This window comes from Coregonus clupeaformis, unplaced genomic scaffold (genome assembly GCF_020615455.1).
Source record: "Coregonus clupeaformis isolate EN_2021a unplaced genomic scaffold, ASM2061545v1 scaf0068, whole genome shotgun sequence".
In the NCBI taxonomy this organism is placed as follows: Eukaryota; Metazoa; Chordata; class Actinopteri; order Salmoniformes; family Salmonidae; genus Coregonus; species Coregonus clupeaformis.
In genome coordinates, this window is record NW_025533523.1 from 677638 (window position 1) to 694514 (window position 16877).

The 16877-nt window shown below is 42.7% G+C and overlaps 1 protein-coding gene across 4 annotated transcripts in view; it reads right to left on the reverse strand.

Moving 5' to 3' along the window:
- Positions 1-12910, reverse strand: part of LOC121540343 (SHC-transforming protein 2) — a 37523-nt gene extending 24613 nt beyond the window's left edge. For 3 of the 4 annotated variants that reach the window (XM_041849151.2, XM_041849150.2, XM_041849148.2), the window contains exons 1-2: positions 7837-9397; positions 1095-1165 (exon numbers count right to left, since the gene is read on the reverse strand). In XM_041849151.2, the coding sequence (XP_041705085.1) occupies positions 1095-1165; positions 7837-8565 (800 nt within the window). In that variant the 5' untranslated portion in view covers positions 8566-9397. Of the gene's footprint in view, positions 1-1094; positions 1166-7836; positions 9398-12761 lie in introns of those variants that run through there. The other variant, XM_041849152.2, reaches the window with a different exon arrangement.
- Positions 12911-16877: the final 3967 nt, after the last annotated feature.

Here is a 16877-nt window from a genome sequence, read left to right on the forward strand (position 1 = left end):
ACCTTCATAGCACCAGCATCACACGTGTACGCGCACACAGACACACACAAACACACAATGTGTGAGTGTACACAGTCACACACACAGCAAAAGCTCACATGTGCCATTTACTGTACATACATAAATGACTCAGTCATAATGGGGTTTACACAACACACAGTATTTACATTTGACATTTTAGTCATTTAGTAGACGCTCTTATCCAGAGCGACTTACAGTTAGTGAGTGCATACATTTTCATACTGGCCCCCCGTGGGAAGCGAACCCACAACCCTGGCGTTGCAAGCGCCATGCTCTACCAACTGAGCTACAGGGGACTATTCTGGGCCTTCTGCAGGAACTGTTTCCCTCTAAAATCAAATCAAATCACTTTTTAGTTTTATTTTATTTTTTTACATTTTTTAGTCATTTAGCAGACGCTCTATTTGTCACATTCACGTGTTTAGCAGATGTTATTGCAGGTGTAGCGAAATGCTTGTGCTTCTAGCTCCGACAGTGCAGTAACATCTAACAAGTAATATCTAACAATTTCACAACTTATACCCAATACACACAAATCTAAGTAAGGAATGGAATTAAGAATATATACATATATGGACGAGCAATGACAGAGTGGCATGGACTAAGATACAGTAGAATATTATAGAATACAGTATATACATATGGGATGAGTAGTGCAAGATATGTAAACATTATTAAAGTGACTAGTGTTCCATTTCTTAAAGTGGCCAGTGATTTCAATAGGCAGCAGCAGCCTCTAATGTGCTAGTGATGGCTATTTAACAGTCTGATGGCCTTGAGATAGGAGCTGTTTTTCAGTCTCTCGGTCCCAGCTTTGATGCACCTGTACTGACCTCGCCTTCTGGATGATAGCAGGGTGAACAGGCAGTGGCTCGGGTGGTTGATGTCCTTGATCATCTTTTTGGCCTTCCTGTGACATCGGGTGCTGTATCATTACAGGGGAAAGCAGGGCTGGCCTGCCTGTGAATCTCTACCTGATTTGGTATCACTGTGACTCGTGTGTACCTTCTCCCTCTGCTCAGATCGGGTTCTACTGACTCATCACTAGCAGGACAGACTCAACCCTCGCTTACCTCGTCACCTGGGTCCGAGTGTTGAAGTCCAGCGATCGCATCGACTTCAACACCTCAATGCAGCCCATGTACTGCAAAGACAGAAAAACAACATACTTCATTACATGACAGATTTCCAACCAGATTTATTATTCTATAGATTCCTTTTCTCAATCCAATTAGAGGGTCGTTAATACATACTGTACTTTACAAGACAGGAACTATCCTAACTAGTCCTTTTCACTGATACATGGCACTACGGCAATGGGTCACACACAGTGTGGCATGTATTTCCAGAATGGTTAACACATTACTGTACTGTATTACTAATATTTATACCATAGTACTAATACCCCACATTGTAACATAGTCACTATGACTGAGGCCCAGTCATTTGCAGGCAGTGTTAGTGACGGGGTAATGGCCAGGTTAAGGTGGTAATAATGGCTCCATGAGTAGATTAGGGCGCTGCAGCCTCAGAGGCCCCAAAGGAGCACTGTGTGTGTGTGTGTGTGTTTTGTGTGTGTGTGAGTGAGTGTGTGTGTGTCACAGGGGACGAGGGAAAGTGCTCTGGGAGAGGTAACTCCATCACCAGGGCTCCACTGGAGTCTGTTATTAGTCACACTGAAACTCCTATCTACTACACCAAATATACTATTATACAACATACGTATGCTACGTATACTAGGACATGAAATGGCTATATTACTGCACCATATCAGCATTGGAGTAATATAAACATCATAGGTCTAAGCCAAATTAAATTATGTTTAAATAGGCCACATCTCCTTTAAAATCCTCTTCTGTCTATGCGTCATGCCCGGAGACCCAACGGTACACAGCACATAGAAAAGGACACATTTTGTCATTTGTATTTCATTTGTTTTTGATTAGCAATTGAAATTCATGGGTGTTTAGGTGTGACAGAGACAGAGACAGAGTGGATACTGGACTGTGGCTAATCTTTATTTTCTAATGAAAAACATGTCTATGTGGGACAACCACACCCACGCAAAACCAAACACTAATATAGACAACAGATAAATCAGCTGAGTGAACCTACACACACACACAGACACACACACACACACACACTTCTCACTGATTGACTGATACACCTACGCAGACACATTTGCCTTCCTGTGCTGCTTTTAAAGAGCACACCAAGTTGACTGTGCTTCCACTATACAGTATCAACCTGCTGCATGTACACTGAGTGTACAAAACATTATGAACACCTGCTCTTTCCATGACATAAACTGACCAGGTGAGTCCAGGTGAAAGCTATGATCCCTTATTGATGTCACCTGTTAACTCCACTTCAATCAGTGTAGATGAAGGGGAGGAGACAGGTTAAAGAAGGGCTTTTAAGCCTTGAGACATGGATTGTGTATGTGTGCCATTCAGAGGGTGAATGGGCAAAACAAAATATTTAAGTGCCTTTGAACGGGGTATGGTAGTAGGTGCCAGGCGCACCGGTTTGTGTCAAGAACTGCAACGCTGCTGGGTTTTTCATGCTCAACAGTTTACTGTGTGTATCAAAAATAGTCCACCACCCAAAGGACATCCAGCCAACTTGACACAACTGTGGGAAGCATTGGAGTCAACGTGGGCCAGCATCCCTGTGGAACACTTTTGACACCTTGTAGAGTCCATGCCCCGACGAATTGAGGCAACCCAATATTAGGAAGAATGTTCTTAATGATTTGTACATTCAGTGTATAGGGTAGGTATACTATAGGGTAGTCCCCTTCACTTTCAAAGGTGTAGGAGCTTAGCCAACCTCTATGTTTCATGTCTATGCATCCTCATTTGCCTCAAGCGCAATCAATGTCTTGTTACTGTGTAGTTTGTCTGGATCTGTTGTTGTGGCTGGCTGCTGCCAGAGACAGGGAGAGAAATAATCAGGCTAACTCCTCTGCCTGAGAGCTAAACAAGCACCCTAACCAGATTAGGAGACAGGGGAAGTCTTCCATCAGTCAGACAGTCTCCTCCCTCTCCCTTTCCCTCTCCTTCTTTCTATCTTCCTCTCAATGCCTTCATTGTCACTCTCTCCTGGATGACACACTGTCCTTTCGAGCTCTCTACTCTACTTCCGCCCCCCGACATAATCTCTAATACTCCCTTCCTGAAACCAGTGACGCAGCATTTCCAAGAAACATTCCAGAGAAATGCAAAAAATTGGTCCTTCTTCTTGGCCAGCTCTCTTCCTCTGAAAGACACGCCATCTTTGCTGTTGCCTTGCCTTGAAGGAAGTCACTGTCAACAAAGGGTATCTATCATATTACTGGGGCAAATCTGGCCCCACTATCAAAGAACATCCTGTTCAAGTCTCCAGCCAAAGTTTATTATCTAATATCTATGCTGCTGATGCTCGGCGTTCTAGATAGATGCAGGAAGATACTGGCTGGGGGCTCATGTTGCTAGGTGGAAAAGGTATACTGTACTGTCGCTACCTTACAGTCCAACCAAGGAACAAATCTTTTTTTTTTTCACTGAATAACTCTCTTAGTATTTTTCATGTTGCAGTTTCCAGGCCAGGGTGCATGGATGGCAGCTGTGTGGGTTTGATTTCAGGATGCCTGCATTGCGGTGGAATGGCTGTGGAAGTGGCAGATGCAGGGCCACCATACCACAGCTTCTGTCTCAGCTTGCCTGGCTGGTTGGCTGGCTGCGGGGACAGAGAGGAAGTGCCTGGGAGGAAACGTGGACAAGGGTGTCTGTCTGCCTGTCTGTCTGTGTCTCCCTCCAGCAGAGCAGAGAGAAGAAGACATGTGGCATGCATCCCACTGCTAGCTTGCCTCTGAAGCTAAGCAGGGTTGATCCTGGTCGGTCCCTGGATCCGAGACCAGATGCTGCTGGAAGTGGTGTTGGAGGGCAAGTAGGAGGCAATCTTTCCTCTGATCTAAAAAAAAATATCCCAATGCCCCAGGGCAGTGAATGGGGACATTTTAAGAATGTGAAATGTCAGAATAATAGTAGAGAGAATGATTTATTTCATTTTTACATTTTCATTTTAGTAATTTAGCAGACGCTCTTATCCAGAGCGACTTACAGTTAGCGAGTGCATACATTTTCATACTGGCCCCCCGTGGGAAACGAACCCACAACCCTGGCGTTGCAAGCGCCATGCTCTACCAACTGAGCTACCAACTGTGCTAAAAGCACAGCTTGTATTTCTTTCATCACATTCTCAGTGGGTCAGAAGTTTACATACACTCAAATAGTATTTTGTAGCATTGCCTTTAAATTGTTTAACTTGGGTCAAACGTTTCGGGTAGCCTTCCACAAGCTTCCCACAATAAGTTGGGTGAATTTTGGCCCATTCCTCTTGACAGAGCTGGTGTAACTGAGTCAGGTTTGTAGGCCTCCTTGCTCGCACACACCTTTTCAGTTCTGCCCACAAACTTTACATAGGCTTGAGGTCAGGGCTTTGTGATGGCCACTCCAATACCTTGACTTTGCTGTCTTTAAGCCATTTTGCCACAACTTTGGAAGTATGCTTGGGGTCATTGTCAATTTGGAAGACCCATTTGCGACCAAGCTTTATCTTCCTGACTGATGTCTTGAGATGTTGCTTCAATATATCCACATAATTTTCCTTCCTCATGATGCCATCTATTTTGTGAAGTGCACCAGTCCCTCCTGCAGCAAAGCACCCCCACAGCATGATGCTGCCACCCCCGTGCTTCATGGTTGGGATGGTGTTCTTTGGCTTGCAAGCTACCCCCTTTTTCCTCCAAACATAACGATGGTCATTATGGCCAAACAGTTCTATTTATGTTTCATTAGACCAGAGGACATTTCTCCAAAAAGTACGATCTTTGTCCCCATGTGCAGTTGCAAACCGTAGTCTGGCTTTTTTATGGCGGTTTTGGAGCACTGAGTTTGAAGGTAGGCCTTGAAATACATCCACAGGTACACCTCCAATTGACTAAAATGATGTCAATTAGCCTATCAGAAGCTTCTAAAGCCATGACATCATTTTCTGGAATTTTCCAAGCTGTTTAAAGGCACAGTCAACTTAGTGTATGTAAACTTCTGACCCACTGGAATTGTGATACAGTGAATTATAAGTGAAATAATCTGTCTGTAAAGAATTGTTGGAAAGATTACTTGTGTCATGCACAAAGTAAATGTCCTAACCGACTTGCCAAAACTATAGTTTGTTAACAAGAAATGTGTGGAGTGGTTGAAAAACAAGTTTTAATGACTCCAACCTAAGTGTATGTAAACTTCCGACTTCAACTGTACAGTACCAGTCAAAGGTTTGGACACACCTACACATTCAAGGGTTCTTAATTTTTTTTACTATTTTCTACATTGTAGAATAATAGTGAAGACATCAAAACTATGAAATAACACATTTGGAATCATGTAGTAACCAAAAAAGTGTTAAACAAATCAAAATATATTTTAGATTTTAGATTCTTCAAATAGCCACCCTTTGCCTTGATGACAGCTTTGCACACTCTTGGCATTCTCTCAACCAGCTTCACCTGGAATGCTTTTCCAACAGCCATGCTGGTTAAGTGTGCCTTGAATTCTAAATAAATCACAGACAGTGTCACCAGCAAAGCACCCCCACACCATAACACCTCCTCCTCCATGCTTTACGGTGGGAACTACACATGCGGAGATCATCCGTTCACTCACACCGCGTCTCACAAAGACACGGCGGTTTGAACCAAAAATCTCCAATCATAGCGCTTGATGGTTTTTGCGACTGCATTTGAGGAAACTTTCAAAGTTCTTGAAATGTTCCGTATTGATTGACCTTCATGTCTTAAAGTAATGATGGACTGTTGTTTCTCTTTGCTTATTTGAGCTGTTCTTGCCATAATATGGACTTGGTCTTTTACCAAATAGGGCTATCTTCTGTATTCCACCCCTACCTTGTCACAACACAACTGATTGGCTCAAACTCATGAAGCTGGTTGAGAAAACGCCAAGAGTGTGCAAAGCTGTCATCAAGGCAAAGGGTGGCTATTTGAAGAATCTCAAATATAAAATATATTTTGATTTGTTTAACACTTTTTTGGTTACTAGATGATTCCATATGTGTTATTTTATAGTTTTGATGTCTTCACTACTATTCTACAATGTAGAAAATTTTAAAAATAAAGAAAAACCCTTGAATGAGTAGGTGTTCTAAAACTTTTGACCGGTAGTGTATATATATATATATATATATATATATATATATATACAGCCATCTTATCTGCCTGTCTGGCTGCAGGGGCCATTTAACTATTATTATAATGGATTAGGCTACAGCAAACTTCTAATGAAAACTGGTGCAGGGCGTAACTGTAATGAAATATTTCCAATAATGCTCTTTGGTATTTTTTTCTCCTTGTAGCATGCTTAGCTGCGGACTATGTTAGGCATGGCGGAGTCAGAGGCGTTAATGTGAGGAAAGCATGATTAGGGCTGAGGGGAACCCCTGGCTGAGTGTTCTCTCTCTGCTGTCTGCTACTACTGCTCCTCAGTGTCAATGCAGATGGACTAGCATACCCTGCTATGTCACACTAGTTCTTCCCCAGCACATGTGATACAAATGACTGTGATGAAATGTAATTGAATATAGGAATGAATGGTGCTTGTGTGTAATGTAATTACAAAGCGTGCTTGGGCCTATACTGGGCTAATAAAGAGCCATGTCGTTTTATTGAGGCTGAGGGGAGTAGAGGAGGGGGAGATCATTGACATTGACGTCAAACAGTCGGCCTCAGATGTAACCCTTTGTGAGCCAAAATCACCAGCTTAGACTAGGAAATGCTTTTTTGCTTCTTTGTTGGGAGATCAGGATAAGCTTTTTTATCAACAATACTATCATTTGTTTTCTCAGGTGTAGTTTAACCCAATGTGTGATAACACGTAACATATCCACTACACTACATCAGGATTTGTAACAAGGTAATAACCATTGTCACTGATTGTATGTATGTCTGTCTGAAGTTATATGACATCCAATCCTTCACTTAGGCGCAAACAATCAGGCTAATCACAAAACATGCCCCTCCCTCCCTCCCTCCCTCCCTCCCTCCCTCCCTCACACACACACACACACACACACACACACACACACACTTCATTGAAACTCGAGATGGACCTCATTAAATTATTATGCTTTGTTATGCACATTCTATTAATATAGATACTGACTCACTCCACGTATCACTCATTCACCACATGCAATATTTGATGTTCAGTTTACGATTCCATTCTGTTTATTTCACTCAACTGACACCCACCCACCCGAAAGCCTGAAGGCTGACGCAGTCTCCCCAGCCCACTGCATCACACCACATAAAGCAGTGAGAGCCATCTAACACCTCAGCCTCGACACATCGGCTGCATAACACACTGCCCAGCATTTTAATATCACATTGTATCCAAGAGACACCCTTAGGGTGGTTTATCATCTTAACATTCTGATATTGTTTCCAAGGAATGAGACGTCCCAAATGTCAACTGCAAACAGGATATCTTTCTGACAGTGTTGTCTTATTAAAGCTTTACTCCGAAGGGATTAAAATTATTCACTATTCTACAGGGTTGTTTGTAAACAACATAACAGAAACTCTGGGTGGAAAGCATCAACAAGCTGTCAAATTATCCCTGACAGATACAGTATTTACATGCACGGAAGACGACCCTTAAAAGAATGCAAGGCAGAAATGCTTTAATGTATGCAGAACGAAAACAACATGCAGGTAATGCACAGAGCTGTAGAGGGACTGCATGCATGGTGACTCACCCTGACAATGTAGGAGGCCCCAGGGCCTGTGATATTCTTGTCTGGGTGCAGCCAGCCCTGGGAGGGCTTGTGCATGAAGCTGCCCTTCTGGTTGAAGTCCTCCCCTCCTAGCCACATGCCCTCCACCCTGGTCCTGCGGTTCATCCCTGTCCTGAAGCCGTTGTGGCCCCCGGGGCTCCCTGTGCCCTCTGCAGCCCCTGCTCCGTGGCCCCCTGGACTGGCTGAGCGCGCTGCAGATCTCTGCCTGCTGATGGCCTGTAGGGAACAGGGGGTGACACACACAGGGTCACAGGAGTTCAAAACAGCGGCCAGACTGGCCACGGGACCACTGGGGGCAGAAGGGCCACTGGGGCCGTGCGAGCCCTGTGATGAGGGGGCTGCAGTCTTGCCGGACTCCTTGCTTGAGCTGGAGCTGGAGTTGGAGGGGCTCCTGCTTAGCAGAGAGTTGGAGAACTTCCACTGAGGCATCCTGGGGATGAGCATGCAGAAAGTGGTGGTGGCGTCCTGCTCCCCGTCCAGGCAGGGGGAGTTGGCCAGGGCCGGGGCTGCGGAGGAGGACCGGGGGATGGACTCCAGAGGAGGCAGGGGGGGCAGAGGCAGGCTGGGGGCGGAGGAGATGACCACCGGAGTGGCCACCACTTTGCCACTGATGGCTAAGCTCTGCATCAGGTCGTCAGAGGAGGTCACAGAGGCGTTGCGAAAGCGGCCATACTTTGGCTTAAGTAGCATGCCCGGAGGAGCAGCCTGAAGCAGAGGCTGAGAGGGGCTGACAGAGGATGAGGGGAAGGGGAAAGGGGGAAGGGGAAAGGTGCAATGGAAGAGAGGGAAAAAATCTGCAAAATCTTCTGGAAAGAGCTGTATCCCCTGACAGTGTTGAGTGAGTGCTGTCCAGTGCTCTCCCACTCACACACGCTCTCTCTCTCTCCTGCCTCTGCATCTGAGCTTCTCCCTTGCTCTGGCTCGCTTGCACGCTCCCCCACTCTCTCTCTCTCTGGGTGATGTCATTGTGTTATTGTTCGTCTATTAGCCCTACCCAGCTGCTCTCAGACAGCATTAGCTAACACATATCTGCCTAAGCGTCCCTCCTAGCGCACACACACACACATGCATGCGCGCGCACACACACACACACACACAATCAGTATCTACATGCAGAGCACAGACACCAACATTATAATGTCCCCGCATGTGGGAATGACAGAAAGATAGAGCTTTTTCCTATCATAAGACATACTGTAGACAATGGCTGCAAAAGCAAAACATACATGCATGCAATTTTTAACAAAGACCATCAATTAATGATTTGGTGAAAAGAGTCAATAATAATATTTTAGCCACATTTACATCAATATTTCACATTTATGGGACTGAATTGTGCTGCCGGTATAATTAGACAAAGCAGCTGTGACTTTGACAAAATGCAATGAATTATCAGTGGTTGTAAACATGTACAAAAGGGAGAAAAGCCCACTATACCTGAAGTCCTATCTCAAATCAAATCAAAATGTAATTTTATTTGTCACATGCTCTGTGAACAACAAGTGTAGACTAACAGTGAAATGCTTACTTACGGGTACTTTTTCAACAATGCAGAGTTAAAGATAAAAATTAAAAATAAAATAGAAATAGTAACACATAATAAATACATAGTAAACGAATAACAATAACGAGTAAAAATAACATGTCTATATAGAGGGAGTACCAGTATCGAGTTGATGTGCAGAAGTACGAGGTAATTGAGGTAGCTATGTACATATAGGTAGGGGTAAAGTGACTAGGCAACAGGATAGACAATAGACTGAGCTGTAGCAGCAGCGTATGTGGTGAGTGTGAAAGTGTGTGGCGTCAGTATGCATGTGTGCACATGTTGTGTGTGTGTGTGTGTGTGTGTGTGTGTGTGTGTGTGTGTGTGTGTTGGGGTGTCAGTGTAATAAATATGTGTGAGTGTGTGGGTAGAGTTGGTTATCTCTCTGCTCTCTACACTTCTGGTTCCATAGTGGGATGATGATGACTGAGAGCCTGAACTTGACTGAGCATCATAAACTCTTTGACAATCTTTTCTTGTTTTGAATGACGTGATAGACAGTCACACGCCAAGGTGAACTCATTCATTATCATTGTGTAATACTGGGTGCTGTGACGTTAGACAACCCCATTTCCCTTTGGTGTTGACCTCGATGTCCCCAGTATCGTGTCCACGTGTTGCCTTGAAACTGTCATAGTCAACAAATAACAGGAAGTACTCTTCTCCATTGTGTGGTTGGTATGTGTTCTGTGTGTAGGTGTTTACCCCCTTATGTTAAGGTTGTTAATCCATAACAACTAAAGGCTACAATAATTCAGAAAGTGGTTAATGCACTGCACCTAAAGGTCAATAATAAGGAACAAGCAATAATGAAAGCGCACAAGTCAACAATAGCTGAGAAGACGTGAAAACATTAAGGTACAGAAATTCACTTTTTCTAACTAGCTAAAATTGCAATGGATCAATCAATTTCATTTTGTTATTAAATATGTAAACAACTCATTCAGATTGACTATATGAGTTGTGATGGGGAAATGTTGCCACAGCAGTCATGTGACTCGTCCAAATGGTAGAGTATAACATCCAATGTGCAAATGCACACATATTGATTCCATGTCCTAAAAACAGGCTAAATCTAACAAAGCTAGCATTGCAGCAATACTCAGAATTACTCCCAGCCCGTCGCATCTGTGTGACCTCTCTCTCCCCATGTCTCCCACTTCCCCACCCCTCTCCCAAGAGCTATCCGCCATCTCCTAAAGGAGCCTGCTGGAGGAGACCAGACCTTTTAGCTCCAAACTCTAGTCCCCTCATATTCTCTCACTTTCAGGTTACCATGGGAGGGGGAGAGTCATCTATAAAAAACCCTGACAAAGTGGGTTAAGCAGGGATTTGTTCTGCTCACCTTTCAGGTAAAAATCTTTGGTCACGGCAGAAAAACATGTTTAGTCACACAGCAGATAATCAAACCCAAGGTCATATTATCAGACACACAGGAAGTGGACTTAGGATATTAATAGAGTGAAGTACAATAATTTAAATCTGAAACCATTTTACTCTGGAACACACAGCACTCCTCAGCTCAAATGATAGATGAGAAAGCCACTCGGCCTAATCTAAACTGTCCAAAATAATGGATGAGAGACACATGAAGAAGCAAATAATCTTGTTTAACTGATAAAGATAAGTATAAAGTCATTTTAATAATGATGTATGTAAAAACTGTAGAATTAACCCATTACAGTCTAAGCCCTGTCTACGCTGAGGGGTTGATTTTAGGAGGAATTTTTTTTTTTTATAACAAATAAAAAATTTAAATATTTGTTAAATTTTCTTCATAAAGAGATATAAGAAAGATCAGGAAACATTTGTTATTTTTTTTGCACATGTATTTAATCCCATATTTTGGCACTTAACTGTCTCCATATATACCTCAATAAATATTTTCAACTGGTACCAGGCACCTTCAGAATAGTCTGTGGGCATCCTAGAGCACAACAACTGACATGTACGTGTTCGTGAGAGTCACATATTAGTGTGTAGCCCAAACTGTTCGGACGCTACAGACAGAAGTTGGCAGTTCGGCTGTACCGATTTCAGAGTACCAAGACACTTGTGGGGGTCATAGAGCAAAACAGAGAACCCCATCGTGTTCGTGAGAGTCTCATCTTTCCATAGAGGGGTCATGATAGTTGTAGGCCAAACCGTTCCGACGCTACAGACGATTTTATGAGACCGATTTTCGGGATGTCTCATGGTCTGATAAACACAGCTCTAGCTCTGACACCTTTCACTGCAGATGCAGAAGTGCGACATCGGCAGATGTGGTGGATTGAGACGCATCCAATGCAAAAAAACAGATATCTCTAGCTTAAACTGACAGAATTTTATGGGGATTTCCACAGGGGCGCGGACATCGACTCTAGGGGGTTTAACAGGCTTTTTCAATTATAATTATAATGGCCAACAGACTCACAACACACTGTGCACCTAATGTATTCATGCAATTATTCCACAGTGATCTACACTACAGCACACAAACAACAGCTAACGGTTTAAGGTTAGGCTTTGTATCCAATCGTGATAGGAGAGCATGCCCTTACAAAAAAAACACAAGAATTTCATGTGATCACGTGAAGTGTTCCAAAAACACGTTTTCATGTGATTACATGTGATCTTATGTGAAGTTAATGTGATCACGTGATAACATGAAACTACACATGTGAAAACATGTGAAGTGTTACAAAAACACTTGTTTTCGCACGTGAAATTTTACATGAACTCATTTCCACGTGAAGTCAAGTGTTATTTCTGTAAGGGTGTTAACATGGATGACCAAATAATTAACTGAATTACCCATAATCTAAGTGGAGGGTAATCAACCAACTAAAGCATGCCACCCACTCATTAAGGCAGAGCATAACTCCATGGCTAGCTCCTCATACTGTAATACCCTGTAAAAACAAGGTCAACAACCCAGACTTTGAGATTAAATACACAAATGTTGTTTTTCCCCACAATATATAACCTCAGTCAGCAGTAGTTCATCAGAGGGCATCGTTTTGTTACTGCTGATGACATGGAGAAATAGTTCAAAATAGTTCAAATCTGACAATAATTGAAAAAGCAACACAGGGAACATTTGATTACAACGCAAAAGGTCACATACAAATGTCAAGAAATAGCTTGGTTAATTTGCAAAGCAGGACAAGGCCAGCTTTTTGCGGCGGTGGAAGTTGAAAAGTTGCAGTGTATCATAAAATTGCTTGTGGTGGCAAAAGTTACAAATGCACGAGATTTGAAGTGTGCGTGGGCTGAGAGATTTTTAAAAGAGCAAACAAATACAATATACTGTACTTGCTGTAAACATAAGTCCTTCTGAGGGAAGCAATAGACTCACCTATATCACAGACTCTTGGAGAGCGGAGTGTAGATGCCCTGATTTGAAACAGTAACCCTGCCAACTAAAGCAATAAGGAAGGAGTACGCGAGAGCGCATACCAGCTTTGTGAGAATAAGACCCTTCTGCAAGTCATAGACCGAATGAACAAACTTGCAACAAGCTACAGTTACCACAAGTCTTATACACACACACCACCTCCTTAACAACCAATCACATCACTTGCTTGTTTGTGGCATAGGAGAATTGAGAAGTTACTGATAAACCAGATGTCATCAATATGTAGGATGTGACTGATATAGAGAGTAGCCTCAGACCATACTGTACAGTATCAGAGGTAATGCATACTAACTAGGCCTACTACTACTTTGAGTGGGAGGATAGTGAAAACAGGCTCCACAATATATAGCCAGAATAATTTTAATCTATCAAAAAAGTAAGCAGCATTTCAGACCAGACAGGCTTATTTATAGAAATGTAGGCTATTGCATATTGACCAGAAACCAGTCATCTGAGAGAATAAAAAAGTGCATGTAGACTTTTTAATACACACACTAGACACGGTGAAAAACCTTTGCGCTACAATTCAAGGAGCTAATGTTCTCCTGGTTTTCACTGTGCCATGCCACTGCAATTAGCAGGGGAATAAGTCAAGCTGTGCATGCACTATGTCTCATTAGCAACCAGTACAGAGCCCAGAGATGTGATTACAACTAGCAAAAACACACTCTCTGGGAATGCTGTTTCTATGTAACTAATTTCACAAGGAAACTATCACACATGGGGCCCGTGGAAACAACTGGAAGTCACAAATCAATCGATGTAAACGATTTACAGAGGTTTAAAACAGTTGTTACATTACAGGCCCGAGGGGGTGTGGTATATGGCCAATATATCATGGCTAAGGGCTGTTCTTACGCACGACGCAACACGGAGTTCCTGGATACAGCCCTTAGCCGTGGTATATTGGCAATATACCACAAACACACAAGGTGCCTTGTTGCTATTATAAACTGGTTACCAACGTAATTTGAGCAGTAAAACTAAATGTTTTATCAGCATTCAGGGCTCGAAACCAGTTTATAATTATAAATAAGACAATGTATGTGCATGTACACTATCTAAAGTTAATATTATTGCATAGGTGATGGAGTGCAGAAGTAAAATTACAGTAGAATATTTGTTTATCCAGCACTCTCTCTCTCTAACTCTCAAATGTCACAGGAACAATGTGGTAAGAACAACAAACATTTGACATTTAACAGTGTTATTTACAGGGACGGCCTGTTCAATAGGGCGATATGGGCGACGCACTGCCAAACGGGAAAAGGAAGGGATTTTTTTTCTAATCAATTATATCACGGCAACAGTAGTTATCAGTGTTCACGTCTGATCTGCCAGCCACTAAATGTCAAATCAGGCTAAAGTCGTGCTTCAAATGGCCCCGCCCGTTTTTGGGGCGATTTCAGTCAGGTTGAAAATCGCCCAGAAGTCTCTCATAGCCTGTCATGTAAAATCTATTTTTTTCAAATTTCAAAGCTTTCAATACATTCTCTATGGGTGTCTGTGGGCTTGCACTTACGCGCTTCCGTCATACGTGACGTAACCATGAACGTAACTAAGACAATAGCGGCTAGCAGCGTCTCTGTTGCGACCTGCAGTGTGGCGTTATTTTATGTTTTTAATTTGTAGACTTAGTTTACAAACATTCTGCCAACCATGGATTTCCAGTGGTGGGTTTTGGACTGATCTTGTTGATCGTGTACATACCCGCTACTGAACGGACTAAATAATGAAAACGCTGCTGGCAGCGGAATCCAATACAGCTGGGAGACTTGGCTGGATGACAGAGTCCCGGACAGAGAAGTGGAGCCGGCCGGCTTCACCCTGGTCAGAGCGGACCGCGATCCTGGTAAGAGAGCGACTCTGTACCCCGACATTGAACTGCTTTCTGTGTCATTGCGACCTTACTATCTGCCCCGTGAGTTCCCCCAATTGTTTGTTACCGTTGTGTACTGTTGATAATCACAAGTTTACTGGAGAACTGAGACCAAGTAGAGACTTTGGACAGGGTGGATATGGTATAATAAAGGCAGTTTATTCAGAGGTAAAGATATCTGGAATCGCGTGCACGGACTCGTTCGTCAAACTCTTAGGGAGAAGAGAGCCCCGAAAACATTGTGTGCAGACATTTTATACAATAAATGATGTAGGTTGAATCTAGTAGTTCTGATCTTCTGATTGGTCCTGATGAGTTGGGCGAGGTCCCCTCCACTGTTGCATTGGCTCTGAGTCGGGTTCTCTGTCTTCAAATGTTCAGCCTAAAGAGAGGGGATTTTTGTGTGTGTGTGTGTGTGTGTTTAACAGTGATGATGTGTGTGTGTGTGTGTGTGTGTGTGTGTTATCAGTGATGATGTGTGTGTGTGTGTGTGTGTGTCCTCAGAGCAAGAACTCGTGAGTTGGAAGAACTGAGAGACCTATGGCGTGGGTGTTGTCCTTGGCCACCTGCTGACAAGGCTGACAAGATAGGACTCTTTTGTCCATTGTTATAGGATAGGAACAGCATTGATTGAAAACAAACGCCCAACACAAAATGGGTCATGCACAAGATTTTAGTCAGACCAAGCTATAACATTATATATTTACTACGACAGTACATTCAACCAAAAGCTAATATAACAAAGGCATCAGAGATTATTTATAATCTGTCACAGAAACTGGAATCCATCTCCCCAGATCAGTCAATAAATGCTTCTGGTATTGACTTATATGCTGCCCCTGTCTTCATGTTGTTGCTGGACATATCTTTTTTAAAATGTGTGTAGGTCACCTAAATCATCAGAAAAATTGCCCCTCCTGAGAATTTTTTCAGGAGCCGTCACTGGTTATTTAGCAACTCAAAACAAACACACTGTTGACTTTATGAAGAGTGTGACTGATGTTATCAGTGGAAAAACTAGGATTCCTTACATAATCAATGTAGAAATTCCTTACAGTGCTCCTGGACATTTTCTCTCAGCCCTGTCTAACTCACAAACTCTGGGACACCTTTTCACTTTGCAGAGAGCAGAGGTGCTGGGGGATGGGCTTTCCATTGTTTACAGACATCCAACTTTCACACCTCTGCTTCTGGCAAACTCCGTTGCTAGGGGCAACTCTCTCCTGACCTGTGTCATGTGACCTGGTCAGCCAATCAGGCGAACCCCCAGCACAATCTCTGAACTAAGGCTGGGCGATATATCGAACTAATTTGATTAATTCGAAATAATGTTTTTGCACGATATTCCAAATGGCTGTATCGCAGAATCAAGTTATTTTTGTATTTTTCATTTTTATTAACATTTATGTCCGCTTGTTCTCATATTGTATTTTTGGTCTCGTCTCGTTCGCTCCTTCTGTGCTGTGCACTTTACCATTTACACCAGAGATCTGTATATAATGAAGAGATGCTAATGTCTCCGACTAACAATGGGAGTCGTTGTCCCAAATGTGGAAAGGCAGGCGAGAAGCTTAGTTTCAAAATAAGCGAATCGAAACGCATTTGGCCTTATTTTGGACAGATTTAGGCGAGAGTGAAACCTCTCGCTTCGCCTCTTTCTCCCAAACCCCTCCGCCTACCACTCACAACAACAAAGATTAGAGATCACTTCTTCCTCTCTGACAAACAGTGTCAACTCGCTATTTGCATTTGAGGTTTGGTCCAACAGAATCGGTGATATGGACACCGGAAAGATTATTTTACTGTAATAGAGGATGTTAACCTTTCGAACCATACCCTGTTTATGTTTCAACTCCTCAAATTTCGAGCAGAGCAGACACTAAAACGGATGTACCAATGAACATTCATTCTGGAAAATGAATGCTCAGTTTGTTGCGATTGCATTACGGTACCACGTATCGCTAGCAGCATTTTTGTCAAAAAAGCAGGTACAACTATTTTGATAAAATAATTAAATTAGTGGGTGTTATGGTTGTGGAAGGCATATATTCAGTCTAGGTATAATTTCACAAGCTCTGAATTCATTAGATTATTGCTGATTGTTTTAAATGCTTTGTATTTTACCTTTAAATTATTGCTGATTGTTTTAAATGCAGTGTATTTTACCTTTAATTGTA